Below are 22,141 nucleotides of genomic sequence, written 5' to 3'. Positions count from 1 at the left end.
GGTGAAGATGCGCTTGATACTTCTCAATGACGACACCAAATAAAAAAGCACTTCATACATTGTCTTGCGCCTCTTGGCTCACTGATATATGGTGGCTACCACTACACAGCTACACACACAGTGAAGTCGGCTTTAGTAGGATACAACTCAGGAATGAAGTGGCAGATGACCCTGAAAGGAGGCCCTCAAGCCAATGGCGTCGACCGATGCTGGTGACGCCGTGGATAATTCCTTAATTTTAGACCTGCTATAGAGTGACATCGTTGGGGGTGGCGGCTGAAATGTGAATAACCACGGCTTATTCGGATTAACCTCGGCGTTATGAAACTCGGTCGGCGCTATTGGCTGGACGTCTACCTGTGAGGGTCATCGGCCGCTTCGTTCTTGAGTTGTGACTGCAGTTGGTATGAGCACGACCAGACACAGCGCCAACGCTAGAAGCCAAGGAATGAACGAACTGGCTCCTTTCGCGTGTGCAAATCCCTTTACTGTTAGCTGTGGTCCGGAGGCCGCTGTTTTCAGCTAACTTTCGGTCCTTGTCTTACCAGACGCGCGTGTACGAACGTGAACAATGCATTCCATTTCCAGCGTCCAAGTCCTCCTCGCAAAACGGCCGCTCTGCATGGACTGCTCCTAACAGAAGACGTCGGAAGACTGTAACGCGATGAGAAACACAAAACCACGCTGCACAGCCGTTTCGTGTATACGTGGTGCTTTGCAAGTAGTGTCGACTAAAATTACCGACTTCCGGCCGCACACTGTCCGACTCTAGAAGTCAGCAGATACGACACAAACTGATGCTTTACCCGACAGAGAGAGAGAGAGAGAGACAAACCCTTTAATGAAAAACAGATTATTTAGCCGGCGTTTAAAAATGGTTTAGGTTGGTTTATTGGGGTTTAACGTCCCAGGCTCAGGCTATGAGGGACGCCGTAATGAAGGGCTCCGGAAATTACGACCACCTGAAGTTCTTTAAAGTGCACTGACGTCACACAGTACAGGGGCCTCTAGAATTTCACCTCCATCGAAACTCGGTCGCCAAGGCCGGGATCGAACCCGCGTCTTTCGGGCCAGCAGCCGAGCGCCGTAACCACTGAGCCACCGCGGCGGGCGTTTAAAAATCACTGGCATGCTACTCTGCATGGAGAAGGGAATTTGGGAGACAAAAAGCGGCGCAGAAAATGTAAAATAAAAGAAATAAAATGGGGAAAAGACGAAATGCGGCCATTAAATGAGTATGATGGTGCATCGGCGAGTAATGACGTAACGTATGAAATGATCGATGAAGTGCATATATCCGAAAAATGGGCTAACAAAGATATATACAGATCACCGCATACGTCCAAGTCCTCAAGGATTGGATACACCCAAACGGCACCAAAAGAAGCCCACTTCGTCGGCGAAACTTGACCCCTGTTAAGAGTGGACAACGTGGTCCTGGAGCCGGGTGTGACTCATCGCAAAGCAAGGGATATGACGAGGCCTGGCGCCGGCGGCAGAAGCATAGACGACGACGGCCGGGGCTGTTGCACTCCAAATCACCGAACCTCCGAACCGATCGAAGGAGGCTGTCTCCCACCGGCCTGGGAGAAATTACTGTCAGACGAGTGTCGTCGTTAGGCAAAGCTGCGGCGAGGAGCTTGCGACGGCAGCAGCACGGCAGAAGCACCGGTATACGTTGGCCGAGTCGACCTTCGGGTCACCGAACGGGATGATGCTACGCAAGGTCACGCGGAGCGAGGCTGCTAATTGAAAGACGCTGTGTCGAAGGGGTCTCGTGCTTCGGCCATCCGGCGGGGGAGTTCGAGAAGGTTCAACCACCTGCGAGGAGACTGCGGGATTCTGCTTTCCCACGGAGGCAACGCACAGAACACTTGCGGCAGTGGTCAAGGTGACGCATCTGTGTTTGATGACTGTCTTCCCCTTCTCATCCCCCAAGCTGTGAGAGAGCGAGAGAGCTTCAGCACCGCCCCGTGCCGGGGGTGGTACCGCCAGCGTCATCAATGGCCCTTCCGATTGGACAACGTTATTCGACCTAAGTTCCCTAGTCAGGGATTTGGGGAACGCAAACCGTATTTAACGGGACGTTGTTTGTGATCGGAGCATTCGATATTGCATTCGCATTCGATTCGATTCTCATCTGTAAATATGTAGAATAAACCCTTTTGTACAGTTTTCCTCGATAGCGCAGTCCGTCAACGTCTTTCGGAGCCGGTACCTAACACTGGTTCCAGCGGTGGGTTGTGAGGCCCCGTTTCCAACACTGGTTGGCAGCAGGTGGGATGGACCGTGCGACATCGTACTTTCTCCACGGGTGAGCGTTTTGGCTTTTGCTATGGGATTCGCCAGGCTTTAAGATTCAGAGAATAATCTTGACTGGGAATCAGGGCTTTGTCGTTTGAGAGGGGTTATTCTCAAGGCATTGTGGAGTTAGCAGAGCCAAAGCGGAGAAAGCGTTGTCATGGACCTCATGAGATTGTACAAGTCGGACTTGCTGTTGATATGCGAGGAACTGTCGGTTGAAGTGCCTAGCAAACTAACCAAAATTGAATTGGGCGAATTCATTCTTAAACAAGTCAAGCATAACGATCAGTTGCTGGTAGATACGTGGAACTTGATACAGAAGGAAAAAGCCCGTAAAGAAAAAGCGCGCACAGAGGAAAAAGCGCGTAAAGAGGAAGCTGATCAAGAGTGGGAAAAAGAGAAGGAACGGCAACGGCAACAGTGGAAGGTTGAAATTGAAACAAGGAAACTAAAGATATTAGAACTTCAAAACGAAATACGAAGAAAGGGCGGTAGTGTGAGAGCCGGAAGTCCTGAAAGAGCAAGCGATGCTTATGAAATAGGTCCGCAGATAAGACCCGAAAAGTCTGTGACCGTAGCCGCGTTGGTAAATCGCGACACCACGAGGGAAGTGGCAGAGAACGCGTTCAACCGGTGCGGTAGTCCAAGGAATGCCGCAGAATCCGAGACCGTGTCCAGTGTAGTTGGACGTAATGCTAAGAAAGAGCATTCCGAGATAGCGTCTCAACGACACGAGTGCGAGGATTCTCCTCCAGGTGAGGTAGGAGTGGCAACGGACAACTTTGTCGGGACAGTTGCGAGCGCGACACTTTCAGTAGAATCGATACAGGCGTCAAACCGGCAGGACCGCGAAAAGGGAGTTTTTAATATCGGAAAAGGTTTCGAGGTAGAAACAGCGGAAACCCCTTTTGAGAGTAACAACCGCGGTAAGAGCGAGTTGGGATGTCACAGTGGCTTCAGTGACAAAGGCTCCGGAGAGGCTACCTTGGTAATACTGGCACAAGAAGAGTGCGAGGCTGCCGAGGAAAAAGATAGCCATAAGAGCCAGGCGGGCTCAGTTGTAGCTGAGCACTGCAGTGCAGAGAATGGCGCGCAGAGCGACAGCCAGGCGGGCTCAGTTGTAGCTGAGCACTGCAGAGTAGAGAATGGCGCGCAGAGCGACAGCCAGGCGGGCTCAGTTGTAGCTGAGCACTGCGATGTAGACAAAGACGCACAGAGCGACAGGCAAGCGGGCTCAGTAGTGGCTCAGCACTGCGATGTAGAGCATGACGCACAGAGCGACAGCCAGGCGGGCTCAGTTGTAGCTGAGCGCAGCAATGCAGAGAATGGCGCGCAGAGCGACAGGCAAGCTGGAGAGGACAACTCCCGAGGGAATGAGCTAGGGATCTCAGGGGCGGTTTCATGTCCGTCTGTCAGCTGCGTGGAGCTGGCACTCTGCTGCGAAGGCACAGAGGCCAGTTTGGAATTTGAGAAAATTTTCCAAAGTGCGACTGAGAAACTAGAGAGAGCTAGTTGCGATCAGGAGACGCACGCGGCACAGTCTAGGCGCAGAAAAAGGAAAAGGGCAAGAACCAAGAGAAAGCGGATCAAATTCAAAGCCCTAAATTCGGTTGCGCGGACAGGTGCGAAAGAAAGAAATGCGGTGGAAGGAAAGGCGAAGCCTTCCCACGTTGCGCCTCGTAAACTTGTAGCTGCAGTTAATGATCTCGCGACACGTGCAGCTCGTTCGAAGGCTGACTGAGGCAACGGAAAAGGAAGTATGCGTTTTCCGACCAGAACAGGCGCGAGGTGCTTCAAAGGGCATCGGCCTGTCAGAAAGAATAGACCGCGCCGTCCGGACAAACAGCCAGTTAGGAAAAAGGCAAAGCGGCCCAAGAGATCAGAAGGCGCAAGGTTGCGCGGTACTCAGCGCATGCGAACGCAGGCGTCGAACAACCGAGACGACACATGCAGGCGTGTTCGGCGGGCGCACTTGGGAAGGAATCGTCCTTCACTTTTGGCCCCGCATTCTAAGAAGCGCGCATGGCGAATGAGTAGCCGAGCTTCCTGCTTGGGGCGAGAGAAAGAGGCAACTTCTCGCGCTGGTCACTGCTCGTTGTCCAGAGCCAGAGTCGGTTATCGACATTGTAGGCGCGACCAAGGTTTTCGGAGAGCCTCGAGGGGGCGCGGAAACGACAGAGAGAGTCGGGGATCGTTTTTTTCTGCAGCCTTTTGTCACGAGTTGACCGCAGTACAATCAGTCAAAGCGCGACCCCGGCGGGCACGTCTGAAAGACTAATCCTTTCAACTCGGCGGCGGGGAGTCAGCTTTCCCCCCCGCGTGGCGACTCGAAGTAGCTGTTTCGTTTTTTTTTATTCCTCTTTTTTTTCTGTGTGTGTTTATGAAATCAGGAAGGGAAAGGCTACTTTGTGAGTTAAAAAGAGTTGATCGGAGGTTACTGTTTTTTTCCTTACCTGAGACAAAGGCTATGGTGTCACTGAGTTAGAAATCATAGGTGTCGATTTCCCATGCTACCAAGAGATAAGGGCACTCACAGGAGTGCAGCTCGAGTAGAACTACGCTTAGCGTCGCGTAGACGGAGCGTTGATCCCTTGTCTGACACCTTACGAAAGGGAACCTCACTGACATACACTGAAATGACCGAAGAGAAAACTCGTCTGGGGGAAGCGCTCGTGTCCAGACCTTTGCTTCGGACCACTTACTATGGTGAAGAGTTAAGTTCAGTGTGACGCCAGTAATGGAGGACTAGGTGCTATTTTAAGTCACATTGGCGACGACCACGAAGAGCACCCGGTTCTGTACGTCAGCCGCAGGCTGACTTGTAGAGAAGAAGCGTTCAGCGTTTTAGGCAAAGAGCGCGCGTTTGGTTTAGGCGGCACAGATGTTGTCGGGTTACCAGAGTTACTTGAACGGCGCAAAGTTCATATTTGAGACTGACCATCGTCTCAAACATGATTATGACAGTTTTGTCCCCCCAAAAATGGTCGCTTGCTTAGACGGAGTCCTGCTCTCCAAAAACAATTTCTCGATGCGTTTCAGGAACGGAAAACCGCACGGAAATGCTGATGGATTCAGCCGATTGTTGTAGACAGGAGTACTTGGTAGGACCACTTACTGTGTGTGGGTTTTTGATTTTAACCTTGGTCCACGCAGTCCGTCTTTGGCGATTTCAAAGGGGATATTTTGCGCTTTCTCGGCACCAAAATTACGCCAAAATTCAGTCAAGTTTTAGTAAACCTTTATTGTCATTGTGGGAAGCCTGGTGGGTCTTTGGCAAATTCCGAGCGCTTGCTTGTGGGTCAGTGCCCTGTCTCGTGGAACAGTCCACTGATGCCATTCTTTGTTGAATGTTCGAGCTTGGATGCCATTTCTGGAAACCGGCCCTTCCACCCGACTCCGGCCTCATCTCTTCCTGCCCAGCGGTCGTGAACGCTGGCCATTCGAGATTTTTCGGGCCGCGGACGAGCTGTTAAGAGTGGACAACGTGGTCCTGGAGCCGGGTGTGACTCATCGCAAAGCAAGGGATATGACGAGGCCTGGCGCCGGCGGCAGAAGCATAGACGACGACGGCCGGGGCTGTTGCACTCCAAATCACCGAACCTCCGAACCGATCGAAGGAGGCTGTCTCCCACCGGCCTGGGAGAAATTACTGTCAGACGAGTGTCGTCGTTAGGCAAAGCTGCGGCGAGGAGCTTGCGACGGCAGCAGCACGGCAGAAGCACCGGTATACGTTGGCCGAGTCGACCTTCGGGTCACCGAACGGGATGATGCTACGCAAGGTCACGCGGAGCGAGGCTGCTAATTGAAAGACGCTGTGTCGAAGGGGTCTCGTGCTTCGGCCATCCGGCGGGGGAGTTCGAGAAGGTTCAACCACCTGCGAGGAGACTGCGGGATTCTGCTTTCCCACGGAGGCAACGCACAGAACACTTGCGGCAGTGGTCAAGGTGACGCATCTGTGTTTGATGACTGTCTTCCCCTTCTCATCCCCCAAGCTGTGAGAGAGCGAGAGAGCTTCAGCACCGCCCCGTGCCGGGGGTGGTACCGCCAGCGTCATCAATGGCCCTTCCGATTGGACAACGTTATTCGACCTAAGTTCCCTAGTCAGGGATTTGGGGAACGCAAACCGTATTTAACGGGACGTTGTTTGTGATCGGAGCATTCGATATTGCATTCGCATTCGATTCGATCTCATCTGTAAATATGTAGAATAAACCCTTTTGTACAGTTTTCCTCGATAGCGCAGTCCGACATCGTCATTCGGAGCCGGTACCTGTGAGGCTAAACGAGTTAGTCATCTCCAGGACCCCTCCGTCTTCAACTCTGGTTCCAGCGGTGGGATAGCAGCCCCATCTTTAACACTGGTTCCCGCGGTGGGCTTGTGGCCCCCATTTCCAACACCCCCATCCACCCCTCCCGCGGCCCTTTTGTAAGGGGGCCACAATGAGTGACATGATGAAGTTAGCGCCAAAAACGAGGACTAAAGTAGGAGAGAAGACACAACACGAGAGCTTTTTCGCAACTAAAACTTTAATGAAAGAACACATGACATATATACCCTTCTCGTGAAGTAAATCAAATAGAAACATACATGATATCGTCAAGTTAAAACCTTAGAGGGCGATACATCTGAAGAGTGCTGAGGGTGCAAAAGGTACATAAAAGGTGCAAACTTCATCATGAATAAGATTCAACTCGCCCAACTTTCCACCTTACCACAATGAGTGACCCTGGTGCAGTTAATTGGCCTGTAACGGGCGCGCGCGCTGCAGGAAATTACCATCCCCGCGTCACTCCCCTCATTACTAAATATATATTCCAATCAACCATATTGCCTCTTGCCACGCACTACAGCCCCACGCAACGCGACGGCCCTTGCAGCTTTAGCGGAAAGCATATATATGGTGCGCCGCAAGGCGTGGCATTCACAAGGTGACTCACACCGGTGTCCTATATATGCGTCGCAAATGTGCACCAAGCTGTTGCCAGCACAAATAAATAAATAAAAGTAAAGAACTGCGCGTACGCAGTGTCTGCGTCATTTAATATACATAGCAGTGCATCAAGGCCGCGTTTGGCGCATATCCTCTGAAAACGTCGCTCGAATGGAGAGTTTCCCCGAACGGGCCTCTCTGGTATACGCACTTTTTTTTCGCACAGGAACGGCGAGCTCCGATTGGAGGAAGCGGGCTGTGGATTTATTTGCGCCATGCATTCGAAGCTCGTCACATGCACCCTGTTGACTTATGACACAATGTTTCTAATGCATTAGAATTGTCGTCACACCAAAAAACTCCACCGACGTCCGGTGTCACGAAATTCACTGACTGCTGGAGAGAGGACAGGTGGCTTAGTGATTTCACAACCTGCCCCATTGGTCGAAAGATGTCACGTGACCCCGTGACGACCCGTGTATATCACAACCCGATGGGGGGGGGGGGGGGGGGTGATATACGCAAATGTCGGCACCTTCACAGCATAACGGGCACCTGCGACGGCAGCTTTTTTATTTATGTACGCAGGCGGCCTATGCTCCCAGTGCTGCGTTTCTGCAGCTATGTTGTCTATGCCAACGCGTATTGCTCTAGTGCCGTGTTTCTGCATGGAAAAACGTTGTCTAAGCCAACGCATGAGGCGCATAACTCTCTCTCACTACCGTCACTTAGCTCAAGGCGCGAATATTATCTTGATAGTAGTGTTAGTGAATCAAAAAGACAATGTGCAATGTACAGCGCGAGAGTGTGTTGCAGGTTAACACGAGGCGTGCTAACCGGAGTGGCACTCACTCTTAGCGCTGTGTTGTTCACTGCCTTTTTTTTCTAGTTCTTTGTTGCTAGGACGTGTCGAGTTATGATGTATTAGCTATGTGCTCCGAATTAACTCTTGTCTCGTGCTTCGTAACTTGTGTGTGTTGATGTGCCACTGTTTTCTTAATGTTTGTATATATAACTCATGTACAGCCTCTGTCAAAAGTTTAGAGCCCAGGGGGTCTGCTTCTGGGCCACATTGCTTTGCTCGTAATGCGTCCTCAGCGTCCCAAATCTCCCGAAGGTAAGAAGATTTTTGGTCCTGCTCCCTCCGATGCGTAGGACTTCCACGAGTGCTACAGGAGCGCCACAATAGTGCTTATAAGCAAACCCCCTGGGCTCTAAACTTTTGACAAAGGCTGTACAGAAAACATGCGCATCATTGTAATAATTACCATATTGAAAACAAAAAAAAAAAGCGAAGGTGGCCTAGTGCTCTCGCGCAGCGGCCTGCGAAGCTGACCTGTTCGGGCCACCGCGGATTCGAATACCAGTCGCGGATATTTATTCGATTTCTTTTTACTTATTCATTTCACTTGGCACAAACCCACGAACACCGCAAGATCTTTCTCGGGGTTTACCCATCGAAATCGTGGCTTCGCACTAATAGATCAATAACATGACGGCCGAAAAAAAGCTGTCGCAACCGACTGTGACGGATTGCGGCGTCGCCGAGTCTGCGCGAAGCGTGAAGATCATGCGGGACACATGGGCACGGAATGCGTGCGGACAGCAGGGAAAGTAACGGGGCGCGGGCCCTGTCTCTCCATCCGCCTCCTAGGTCCCCAGACTGCTGCGTCTGTTCGGTGCAGCACCGGCCCCCCCATAGCCACGAACGCATTACGCACGGCCTCCGAGACTACGTGGTATTAGGCGTGCGTCGCGATGGTCTCGGAAGCCGTATTCCTGCATAGCAGCTCTGGTGTCGAGAATCTTGTTGTACTTTGAGGGGTGCAAGGCTCACGGTGCGATGACGTGATTCGTCGCTGCTTCACCCCGTCGCCGCCTTAGCAATCGGCCGCGCTTTATGCCCCTCTTTTCCTCTCATACCCCAGCGCGCTGCATTAGCGCCTGCACGGAAGCACGCCTCGAAAGGGAGAGGGGGCCACGCGACAACCGATGACTGATGGCGCGGGAGCTGGACCGGAGGCGCGACGCCGATCAGAGCGTGCTGTCGGGATCGCCGTCACGGCAATGGGGCGGAATGAACGCCGCCGAACGAGGGGGGAGACAAATCTGCCCGCTGCGAACCTCCCGCTGCGGCTGCGGTGACGCGGAGCGAGACCATATATGTCAACCATGAAATCTCCTTCAAATTCGGTTGCAGCCGGAGGCGCGTCTTTTCCTTAACTTCCGGTTCTAAATCCAAACCCACGTTATTTTTTACCCCTGCTTTCTTCTTTGTTTCTTAACGCGTATAAGAGGTTCAACGAGGCCGTCATTTCTCCCCATTCCTGCCCGCTAACTTCAATTCTAGGGGAACTTTTCCCGATGGCCAAGCGGGGGCAGCGTATAGAAGCTTGAAGTACCGGCATCGCTGCTCACTGTCAGCCAGTCAAGAGACCGCCTTCCTCTCCCAAAACCGGCACATCACCGGCCACTTGGCGTGACACTATAGCCTTGTCTAAACAAGTGTCGACTAGGCCTAGTTGGTGAGCGCTTAGGCCTTCTAGAACACTGCATCCCGTGTTCTGTCCCTCTGTTTTGCAAATGCGCAGAAGAAGCGACGGGGATGACCGTACTGCGCCTCTCCTGCTCCCTCCCCCATGAGAGCGCCCCCTTCACCACATAATTAGGCTAAGCTCACGTGTACGACGGCGTCAGCCCAAGGAAGTGACGTCATGGCACGTGACTCCCGGAAAACTAATAGCTCGCTCGCAGTTCCGGCCGTCGCCTCCCCCACGATATTCCATGAGCACACGACCGTTGGTCCTCCACCGATGACACAGGCACCGCCAGCCCTTGCATGGAGCTAATTCCGAGGCCGCAGCGCGCCGAAAGACGATTATTCTGCGATCAGTAAGACGGAGGTAGAGGCGACGAGAGCGTCGCGAAATTACGATTCGCCCTTCCCTTCCACAGCCGTCTCTTCTTAAGCCGTGGGAGAAAATATTTTGAAGGAGGGTGAGAGAACTTCTCATTCAATGCACCTCAAAGTCCACTGACCACTCGCTTCTTTCACATCGCATAGTTTGGCTTTCTGCATCCTCGGCTATCCCGTTTTGAGCGCCATTCCACCACCGCCACGTTCCTGGGCCACTTTCCGTGTGAGGTCAACAACAACAACACAATGACGTAATCGTGTACACTCGATGACAGTGGGTACGACTCCTGTCGCACAGAACGTTTAATGTCGCCCGTCCTCAACGGCCTAGAGCCAGAAATCTTAGTGGCGTCATCCATTTCTCGCCGCAGGGACAGTATACTATACTCCATCTCCCCATCACTCGAAGCCCACAGTTTGGCGCCGCGCCACACCACGCGTGAAAACCGGAAGCAGCAGCAGCGCGCTCGTCTTAGAATAGCTCGAAAACTCCTGCACCGCTAACTTGACCCGACTTTGTCGCAGTTGGAACAACTCGCCCGCACGCAACGATCCACCTCCGTTCTTTTTTGCAAGCCTTGCGTAGAGAGGAACGACGATTGTCAGCAACGCGCGCACGCTTCGAGCGGGACGATATCGCGCACTCGACGACGCTGGTCGCGACCCTTTTTTTCCGCGAAGACGTGGAATGGCCTGCGTGCGCGCTATCTGGCAAGACCCTCGAGTCCGCCGCGTTCCTTATCTCAGCTCGCTCGCGAGACAGACCACAGCAGGCCGAGTATCGATCAACAGTTCCGATTTCGATCGCCATAAAGCTGCGGGAACAGCAGCTGCATCTCGCGGGTGGACGTATACCGCTACCGGCTATATAATGCCTTATTTATGGTTGACTTACCCTAACCATCTTAACATCCCTCTCCCCGCGCGCAGTGCAGCTGACGGGCCTCATCGGCCAATCAATGAAGCAAGCGCATACGCGGTGTTTCACCTGCTGAGACTTTACAGTTTTTAAAAATAGGCTTTTTGAGTTTGAAGAGCGGTTTTTGCGGCATAGCATTCTCAGCGATGTAGTACATCAGAACACAGCTAAGCCGGGCTAGCTAGCAGGCTGGTTAATGAATATTGAATAGTTAAATTTTAACTATTACTGTCAGGCTCCTTAACTGCTGAGTGGCGTGTAGACCACTGCAAGTAATATCCATATAAGTTTATGGAATTTCTAAAACGCGGTTACCCTAGGCTTTGTGGTCCAACAAATTCTGGCCACAACGCGCCAAAATGCATGCGCTTTCGAGAAACTTGCAGGCAAAGCAACCTCTCCAGTCCACTAACTCGTCGAAATAACCAAAATTTGTTGGGCCACAGCGTCGAAGGTAACCGCGTTTTAGAAATTCTAAAAATTGATACGAATATTGCTTACGGTGAGCTACACGCCTCTCAGTAATTAAGGAGCCTAACAGTAATAGTTAAAAAGTTAACTATTAAATTTTAGTTGACCAGCTTGCCAGTTATAGCATGCCTCAGCTGTTATTCTGATGGTACTACGGCACTGACAATGCCATGCCGAAAAAATTGCTCTTCTAACTCAAAAAAACTATATTTAAAAAGTGTGTGAACTATGACGTGAAGCATCCTGTACAGTCGGGGACAAAAGTCTCCGGACCACGTGTTCCTCAAACGAAGCTTATAGCTCTACTATCAGACAGCGGCTGGAGACCGCACTTGTGGAGATAAAAGAACAAAAATTTAACTTTTACCTCCACAAGTGCGGTCACCAGCCGCCGACTAACAGCAGAGCTATCGGCTTCGTTAGAGGAACGCGTGGTCCGGAGACTTTTGTCCCCGACTGTACATATACGCACAGTCACCACCCGTGGAGATTCGCAAATACATGCACTGCAGCTCGCACAAATATACGCGCCATACGACAAGCGCGTCACGCAGCTTGACCGGCATTTAAAAAACGATCGGTTTGCAGCGTAAGCGGAGTCGATTGCTGTGCAACAGCTGCAATACGGCGCCTTATTCGCAGCACTGCACACAATTACCCGGACGCTGCACACAATTACTCGGACGCTGTATGCGCAGCAGGCAGGCATACGCGCCATTAGAAAAGGAGCTTCGAGACAGCGGACCTCGTTGACTGCACTTTTGTCTCACCAACTTCCCCTTTCCTCCTGGCACTGCCCGGGGCTACCGGAGCAGGCCAGACGCAATGCCCCGAGTAACTGGCGCAATTATCGGCGTCAACGCGTTTCGTCTTCTTAACTTGGTTTGGCGACGATACGCTCCACAGCTCCACAACCTTTTTCTTCCCCGTCTGCTACTCCTGTACTGGTATAGCGACAATGTGAAAAGGAAAGCGCTCTGAGCATTCAACCATAAGCGAGAAATAAATCCTTTTATATTTTTTCTTCTTCCGCAGTTTTCCTCCTGACGAATAATATCCACTACAGACGATTCCCAAACTTCAATGCAGAAATGACCACAAATCTCGTTTTTTGATGCAAACTGTGTTCCCCGTCATGTCGGTTTTTTTCCTGCACACGTACGAAACCGGATAATGCCTGTCTCCAAGAAAGAGAAGCTGCACGCGATCGAAAGAAACGACGGGGAAAGCGCATAGAACAGCGTTTCACGACCCCCCTTTTCAATGGCGCGGCTATTTTCCATCCGTCTTGAGGTGCTGGTGAGCGCTCCGTTCTGGACACTTCTCCTACCTTCTCACGGGAGCCTTAAAATATTGTACCTGTGCACCGTTCGAACAGGCACAGCGGTAACTGCAAACATGCACGAACATCTGGCTGGGTGACACGGCGGAGTTTGTATGTATACCCACAATTTCGAAGGCGACACGGGTCACGCACGAAGGCACAACCTCTCAACTGGATCGCTGCTATCGAACCCATCATGCCCCATTTCCAAAGCTGTGCGCGCACCGTGCCCATATACAGTCAAACCATGGCCATAACTATACACGGCTGATAACGAAATAACATATACGACTAAGAAATGGCTATTCCCCTCGGAAGTTCCCATAAAAGCCAATGTATCTGATAGGTCGTTTTTGCAAAGTAGTAGTAGTATAAAACTTTATTCCGCAAAATGGGACGGGGTATATGGGTTGGGGTCTTGAGCAGCAGTTGGTGTTCCTATGTACAGGATCCCATTGGTTCTTGCTGCCTCCTCGGCCCGCTCAACCAGCGCAAGCTGATCTTGCGGGTCGGAGCTGGACAGAAGCTCCTCCCACTGCTCGACTGGCGGGTTTGCTATTTTGGTCTCTATCGGGCTCGCCCGACAGCCCCATGTAGAGTGGTAGAGGGTGGCTATCTCTCCGCACCACACGCATTCTGGAGTGTATTGCGTAGGCCAAATCTTGCTGTATATGTAGCGGCTGGGGTATGAGTTTGTTTGTAGCCGTCTCCATGTAGTTGCAAAGTAAAATGTAAATATCCTTACGAAAGGACGATCCACAAGCAAACTCCACTGGCCACTTCCCGCTGAGGATATCGATTTGTAACAGCGCTTAACACTTACGTACCCATTCGACGCGGCAAACCGAAATTACTGTGCATGACTATCGGCTTCCGAGCGACAAAATTCGCTGAAATTCGAGTATATGCTGCCCGCTGAATGATGTGGCGCAGAGCGCTACAAGTGAGGCCCGCTGCTATTGTGCTCTATCGCTGCGCCATGCTGCGACTTGATGGCTGCCAAGTTCACAGTAGTTCCCCCGTTCCCCAACCTTCTCAATGCACGCAACCCGCTGCGGGCCCAGGTGCCGCGTCCAGTATAGTTTCCGTTTGCGCGGCGTGCATGTCGCATGCATGGTTTCGACCGTCTGGCCACGTTTGGCAATGCGTTTTCCAAACATATGCGTTTTCCAATGCGTTTTCCAAGTGTAACGTCGATCGTAAAATTAACTGATTGGCTGCAGGGAAGAGTGACGTCACCACACCGGAAGTGACAAATACACGTCTGGATGCATCTCCACTGCGTCCGTGTCGCCACCCCTAGACACCTTCGGGGACACATACCACCCGGAGAGATGTCTGGTTGTGTTCCCACAGACGTAGGTCCGCACACAGAACCATGAAAGAATGACACAAAACTCGAAAGGCACCACTCGATTCTAATATGCTATCGAATTGGTAACACATACTGCAACTAGGTGTCCGTGTGAATTTTTGGGCACAGCCGTGGAGGCTGACTGCGCGGCTCGTTCGATCAAATGGAAGCAGGTCCAACTTGAGAGCACAACTCTCAGGGGTAATACCAGCACTACAGCATCGAAAGTAGCACGCAGGTTACTACTTTGCAAGGATATAGGAGCGCGACATCTTGCCACACGGACAGATTTAATGCCATTAAGTGCTTAGTGCCTTAAGTTTTAATGGCATTCGTGCGGTGCCACACGCATAAATTTAATGGCATTAGCCTTACTGCCATTCGCGACCTACTTGAGTTCGCCACAAGTCATTCGCTCGTGCAATGCGCACTCTCGCTCCCATTCGTAGAAAAGCATGCAGCTTTGTTAGTGACAACTTCCTAGCCAGTATGAAATAGTTAATTCTTAACTTTCAGTCAGATGAGGCAACTATACCGCATTTTCGATGCGAAGAGCGCCATTTTAACCAGCCTTATTGACAGGAACTCTCGACTTATGTGCTGACATGCAAGTTTATGGCTACTTTTTCGACTTGTAAAGCAGGAACAGCCGCATTTTCTGGAAAAGCGTTATTACATTACATTTGAACAACATCCCCGATATACTGTGCTTATTAGCAATGTTTATATTCCAGATGAAACTTTTGACTACCTTACAAGCGTTATCGTCATCGTCACTTTCGATAACAGCATTAATTGTGGACGTGTAGCACCAACTCTGAAAAGAACGACATTAAAAAACTTAAGGCCTTAAGCATTTACTGCCATTTCTTGTGCGCGTGTGGCACGGATATCACCACTCAAAAGTCCGCTCCCTGATCAACTCACTCTTACTTTTCAGTGGAAGTCACAGCTCAGCGCCGCGCGGCAATCGGCACGCGTAACCCTGAACCAGGCGCGCTGGCCTGAACAACCTTGTTTGCCGCAGGTCTGAGCGAGAAACTACGACGCTAGGCGCGCGGTTCGTTTGGAACCCACTGAGTCAGCAGCCACAAAGGGACGCTGATTGGCGCGAGGACGTCGACGCCGTCGCCTCGAGGCAGCAGCAGCAGCACGTCCGGTGTGCGCAGGAACAATGGCGCCCCGTTCTAAGAGCGCGCCGAAAGAAAGAGAGCAATATCCGACTCCCCCGCCACGCTGCTAACGCTGCATGCCCCACTGACTCGCAAGCTCACGCGGATCGAACAAAAGAATTGCGATACTGGGCTCACTGCACACGGCTGCTGCTGCAGTTCGTGACCGAAAGGAGGAGGAGGAGGAACAAATTTTATTAATCATATGACGAAGAGGGGAGGGGTTAGGGGTTTGGACAGGCGCGTGGGCCCTCTCGACTGCGCTAGAAGGCTTGGAAGTTCATGCTTCAAGGCGACCTCCAGGGCCCAACTCACTAGCCTCCGGCTGAGAGCTGCGCAACGCAGTCTCCCACTGACTTTGGTTTCAGATTTGGAGGCTCAGAAGGGGTTGGTCCTCTGGGCACTCAAATATCATGTGATTTGGTTTGATTTAGAGAGTGATTGCAGATATTACAGAGGGAACTGTATTCCGCTGGATAGCCCTTACAAAAAAAAGTTTTAGACAGTGTATTGACAGTTTTAGACAGTTACAGGCCACGCGATGTCTTTCACGTGGAGTTTAGGGGTGAGGGGCAAATATCGCCTGCGTACACCGGAGTGCGACAAAGACGGTGAAGACTGTCAACTTAAAGCCGGAATGAGAGACAAGTCGGGTTTTACAGTAGTTTACTAGGAATTTACTGCTGTTAACTTCCCTTACAAACATTTTTTAGACTGTCCATAGACATCTGTCTAAAATGTCTACAGACTATTTATAGACAGATCCTAGAGAACAGTCTATAGGCAATACAAACGCTATAGATAGTCTATAGACAATCTATAGATTTATGGCCATACACTCTTGGTAGATTTTTGTCTACAGGCAGTCTATGGACTATGAGTAGACAAAAAGAAATATCTATAGGAAGGCAGCAGAGTCTATAAGAATTCTATAGACTGTCTATAGACCATTTTTATAAGGGTTAATTCCATGAATGGCCGTTGCCTGGCTTTCGAAGTTGGAAGCTTGCATACGTGTGTTTTTTCCCCACTTGTTCGCTTCCGTTTCCGCGCAGTATGAACTTCGGGCGCCAATGAACTGACCAGCCCGAGAACTCGGACCTAAAGGGCCAAAGACAGCCGGTTCACCGGGCGCGGCAAAAAGCTCGCTGTACAAAGGGGCCCTCCCACTTTGGGGCGGCGCAGAGCTCTTTATTGGATAAAATATTAATCATTATCATTTGGCCGATGGATCTTATCGAAGTGGTGTTCAACCACTGGGAGAGCCAAGCACCAGGTCGCGGGTGCACACGCTTGCACAAATTACGCAACAATAACTGGTCGAAATTCCCATGGTACAGTCATGCCCCGTTAATACGGCCCCGTTAATATGCGCGACTCGAATTACGGACGACTTTCCTGGGGACCAGACATTTCCTATGTATTAACGCCTCGTTAATACGGAAACTCGCAGTCCCGACAATGGACAGGGTGAAAATGTAACGGAGCCCATTGGGGCCCATGTGTTTTTGTCCCGCTGATATGGACAACGATGAGAACAAAATCCCGAGTGACTCTACCAGTTTTCCCGCCCTTGGTACTTTGAGTGCAGAACACCATCCGAAAGGCAGTGCGAAAGTGCAGATGCCGTAGTAAAGTCTTTTTTGCTTGTGTACGGCTTCATGAATTACAGTAGCAACGTGCCTTATCATTAGCCGCATTGCATGAACGACTGCTAAAAAAATTCCTTCTACGTTTAAAACCACATTCAGCAGCTGTCAACCCAGTGAGTACTGTAATACTTCATCACGCCAAGAGGCGCCATCACGCGTCTCATGGTCCAACTCCAAACGTGTAAAAATTTGCGTGATTTTAAAGATAATGGCGACACGCTTCCAAGATTGCTTGATTTCCACTTCGCTGCCCGCCGCTACCCAGGGAAACAGTCTGTAATCATAAAGCGTTCTTTTATATTAATTTTTGGTTTTCTTCATAATTCGTTTTTGCGGACGATTCGCTTCATGGACACTTTTGCTCAGAAACCAACGTGTCCACATTAACGAGGCAGTATTGTATACCGAGACCCGTGTGCGAAGTGTATGCAAAGGCTATGAAAACAAGACAAAGAGGACAAAATCCAGACACGTCGCCGCCGCTGCATCTCTGCTTTTCTGCTGCTTCCCTGCCTGCGCCTGGTTTCCGGACCGTCACGATATATATATATATATATATATATATATATATATATATATATATATATATATATAGTGTGTGTGTCCCACTAGCGGAAACGCGTCGCTCGCGGCGTTTCTTCTGAGTTTTATCTTTCACGAGCTTGTTCTGTTCAGGGCTTCATCCACGGTTCCGGTTTTGAGGCGGAATTAAGGAAGGAATCGAAGGGCGTTTTGAACCACAACCTGACACCGGTTTTACGTCCCAAAGCATCTACCGCGCAGGTCGCAGAGAGTGGAGTACACCGGATTAATTCAGGCCGCCCATTACGTTCTTTATAGCGCGCTCTAACGACTCAGTAAAGAGGCGTTTTCATTTTTTTTTAATTTCTCCAGGTAAAGGGTGGTGGCTAGCTTCGTTCCTGGTCGTTCGAAATGCGCCGCCACTGCCGTCCGAACGGGAGTCACGAAAGCTCGCCTGCCGTGCGACTATATAATGCGAGAAAGTCAAAGACGAAACAGAAGAAAAAAAATAATAAGGGGTGAACAAAGCGTGCGCGTGCCTGAAAGAAAATGACAGATCAAGAACACGCCAGGTCTACTTCCAAGGATTTGCTGATGGCTCGTTGGTGCGGGTGTGTACGACTCACTGCTAAGGTCGATAATTCAATCGAGGCAAATCAACGCAATTCGTCCTTACGTCATCGATCAGCTAAAAAAAAGAAAACGTGCGGTTTACAGAGGAGTAAATGAATAAATAAAAAAACGGTGCTGTTTGCGCAGAGATGTAATTAATTTAAACTTGCATGGCTCCCCACTTTTTACTGTTCTTTAAAAGTAAAAAGGCGCGTCCACTCGCAGAAATTTAAGTTTGCGGTAAGCTCTCGCGTCGCGTGCATTTTCAGTGTCGCATGCTCCGCCCTCTAGGGACGATGGATCAGTGATGTCCCTTCATTCAAAGTCAGTGAATGAAAAGACTCAACATCAAGGACGGCGCCACGACCTTTGGGGTATGATGTGATTATCCGAGCGGCACAGTCAAGACAAGGTAAAAAATAAAAGTGAAAGATACGGACTCCAGTGCTTTTGTAAATAGGGCACATATATCTCTTAACCTTTCTCGCTATCGCTCCTCTGCGTACTTCTCGCTTTTCGCGCTCTGTCCCTTAGCAATTGCCGCTGGTGGCAACATCTCTTCCTTCCTCTTTGTATTTTTTTTTTGTGATAAGCCGCCACCACCACTACTACTACTACTACTACTACTACTACTACTACTACTACTACTACTACTAATACTACTACTACTACTACTACTCCAGAGCGTCAGTGGCAAATGCAATAATCATCAATGTAACATGCGCAGGTGTACGTCCAGCAATGCATAGTTACGGATCTTCGGAAGTCGTCGGATTTGTCTGTGGGCTGTTTACTTGCCCTCCCAGCCAAGTTAATTTTGTCTTTTGAGGAACCATGCCTCCGGCACTGGTTTTGAAGTGAGTGCCGAGCGACAATTTGCTCAAGCCCATAATGAAAGGCTGGCTTCTACCAACACAGGGCAAACCGGACAAAACTGGCTTTTACGCCATCTCGGTATGCCGGTCTGGAACGACGAAAGACTATTTATTATAGGCAGACGTCTCACCACGGAGACACATGCAATAGAGGATCACCACGCTAGGAGCCTCCCAAGCATTTTTTTTTCGTTCCGTGGCGCGATAAAAGTGCTGCAAATGATAAATAAAAGTCCCTCGTTTAAACCACACCCCAGTCCTGTATAAGCTGTCCCCCTATCACTCACAGCCCGTCCCTGCGGCAATTCTCAGTGTCCTGAAATGGAAGCCAATATTTGTCGGACTGTAGTACTTTAAATACACCAGGCGTTTCAGGGAAGCAGGCTACTAACTTTTAAAAACAGACTTTTTGAGTTAAGAAGTTTGGCTTCTGCGACATGATAATACCAGTGCCCGCGGACATCAGAACACTGGTGAATTAGCGCGGTTAACTAATTTCTGGTAATTGACAGTAATTAGACACCTGGTTGCAATTAGAGATTTATAGCTGGTCGTTAGAAGTAGCCTTGCCAGTTTTTAAAATTTCGAAAACGCGATTACCCTCGGCGCTGTGGCTCAACAAAATGTGGCTATTTCGACTAGCTAAGTGCACTGGAGGGGTCGCTTTGCCTGCATGCTTTTCGAAAGCGATACTTTGGCGCGATGTAGCGAAACTTTGTTGGGCCGCAGTTTCGAGGGTAATAGCGTTTTTGAAATTCTAAAAACTGATATACCTATAACTAACGGCCGGTTAGAAACCTCTAATTGTAGCCAGTTGCCTAACTGCGATAGTCTGCGATAGAAATTTAAGTTAATTGTCAGATATTAGTCATCCGGCTAACTAGATAACTTTTTCACCTGTTTTCTAATGTCCGCCGACACTGGTCTCAATCTGCCGCAGAAGCCGTCTTCATAATTCAAAAAGGCTACTTTTAAAAACTAGCGGCCGGCTTCCCTGAAATACAGTGCTCTAGACCTGAAACCCGCAAACTTGCGCTAGCTCCGTGGCGGCTATGTGAAAATATTTGCACTGAGCTGCTATTCTGGTTTGTTCCCCTGAAGCAATGCCGCTTCGCTAGGAAAAGAACGAACTGAGAGAACAAGCAGACGACGCCCGTCTGAGGCCGCACTAGTTTAGTTACGAGGGCATTAGCGGCGGGACAAGTGTAACTGGTTCATGCCGAGGCATGCATGCTATCAGCAGCCGCTCGAGATCTTCGCCGTCGATGGCGGTGTTCGTGCCACCACGCAACTGCGCCAGCATACTTTTAAAACAAAGTAGAGACTCCTAAACGGCAAAGCGGACAGTTGGGTGACCGGTGAACTGATGGATGCAGCGAACGTCTTCGTTACGGCCTCCGAAACTCTTTTTCGACGAAAAAAAAAAAAAAAGCGCGCCATCCTTGCGGCAGCTGATTAACCACTGCAGAAAATGTACGCATATTAATGATCGACTACCCCAAGTATCACAGGAAGCATCTACGTTAACCGATCTACTTACTCCTCAGCCGTAGCTCGCCCTACCGCAGCGTTACGTCGAAGCAAGCGTGCCGTGAGAGATGAGAGAGACACGCCTTCCTCACTGCAGCGTGAAATGTAAATCGACCGTCTTCGAAACGGCGCTTGAGCAAAAATGCAGTGCTCGAGCTTCTCAGACGCCAATTACGCGAAGTCGAGGGGCAGTCTTCTGCGCTGTTTTTGAACTCCATCCATGCACTGCGAAGCACCAGACCACAGCAAATAAGCCTGAGATATGAACACGATATATGCAACAATCATCGATCCTGTACTTTGTTTTCTAAACAACGCTGTGCGACACGATCGGACGCTGGTGGGAAACGTTCTTGACGACCGCTTGGCGCAAGACCGCAAACCGCAACCGCACAAACGGAGACAGCGGCTACTCGAACTACCTACTCTCGTACCGCATGCGGAGATCGGACCGCGCAGCGCACGCAACGTACTGTCATCGCGGGTGTGACAGGTCCGTGCGGCGGTGCGCGAAACAAGGCGCAGCCGCGCGTCTGCGTTACCTTCGACATTGGAGTTCTCCATGTCTCCCGGCTGGTCTCGAATGCCGATCAGTTGTGTCTACTGGCTGCCAACGGTGTGCCGTTTCAGGATGACGGCAGACTTCACACTGTGCAGATTTCACCAAGCTGGCAATCCCGGAGGAAAACTGCGGGTTGCATCATATAGACGCCAATGTCAATGCAAGCGCGTTGCACAGTTCGGCACCGGCGCACAGACCACACACACTGCACCAACGAAGCAGTACGGGTAAGGAGACGCCGGACTTGCAGCACTTCTACGACATATCGCAACACCGACAACACACGTAGTACAAGGAGTACAACGGTACAGCCAGCCAGAAATCGGCTAGCACAGAGTTGCCAACTCTCGTAAAGATTCTCCCTAGTTAAACCTCAAGTCCCTAGCGTGGTCTCTATTATTCCCCAGGACATCCGCAGCCAATCAGAGCTCGGCGGGCCTGATTTGAGCGTTTTGAAATTTACTGCCCACCATGACTAACGTGCTCTTGGTTTGCATGGCGGCAGAGAAAAGGCCGTTTTTGCAGCCGATTCATTGCGCTGCACAACGCATGCTGAGGGCCAATCCAATGGCGTGCGATTTTCTGGTTTCAGGTCGTCGGTAGCTTAATCTACCTTCAGCAGATATTCCACTGTAAATGTCTATGCAACACCGCGTACGAACAACCTGTTTGCAGCAGAATTAATTAAACCACCGCGTAACACCGAGGCTGTTTAAATACGCAGCCGGAGGATATAGGTAAAGAAATGAAGCAGTAAATGTCTCACACATATCTCAGTGGACCCGCTAACTGCGCCGTAAGGGAAGGGACAAAGGAGGGAGTGAATGAAGAAACTGAGAAAGAGGTGCAGTAGTGCAGGTCTGCGGAATAATTTCGACCACCTGAGGATCTTTAACGTGCACTGACATCGCAAAGCACGTGGCCGCCGAGGTCGGGTTCGAACCCGGGTATTCCGGCAACCAATCGGATCAGGATATATTTTATATTAAAAAAAAA

General features: G+C 50.5%; 1 protein-coding gene across 2 annotated transcripts in view; it reads right to left on the bottom strand.

Moving 5' to 3' along the window:
- The window catches only part of LOC149339118 (uncharacterized), a 72,638-nt gene extending 51,171 nt beyond the window's left edge, over positions 1–21,467 (bottom strand). For both annotated transcript variants that reach the window (XM_089547936.1, XM_089547937.1), the window contains exon 1: positions 21,126–21,467. In XM_089547936.1, coding sequence (XP_089404062.1) covers positions 21,126–21,147 — 22 coding nt within the window. In that variant the 5' untranslated portion in view covers positions 21,148–21,467. The remainder of the gene's footprint in view (positions 1–21,125) is intronic.
- Positions 21,468–22,141: the final 674 nt, after the last annotated feature.

This window comes from Amblyomma mixtum, chromosome 6, assembly GCF_055824585.1.
Source record: "Amblyomma mixtum isolate Tamu chromosome 6, ASM5582458v1, whole genome shotgun sequence".
NCBI classification, from domain to species: Eukaryota; Metazoa; Arthropoda; class Arachnida; order Ixodida; family Ixodidae; genus Amblyomma; species Amblyomma mixtum.
The sequence above is the reverse complement of the archived record's forward strand: the minus strand, read 5'-3'. Positions and strand labels throughout refer to the sequence as shown.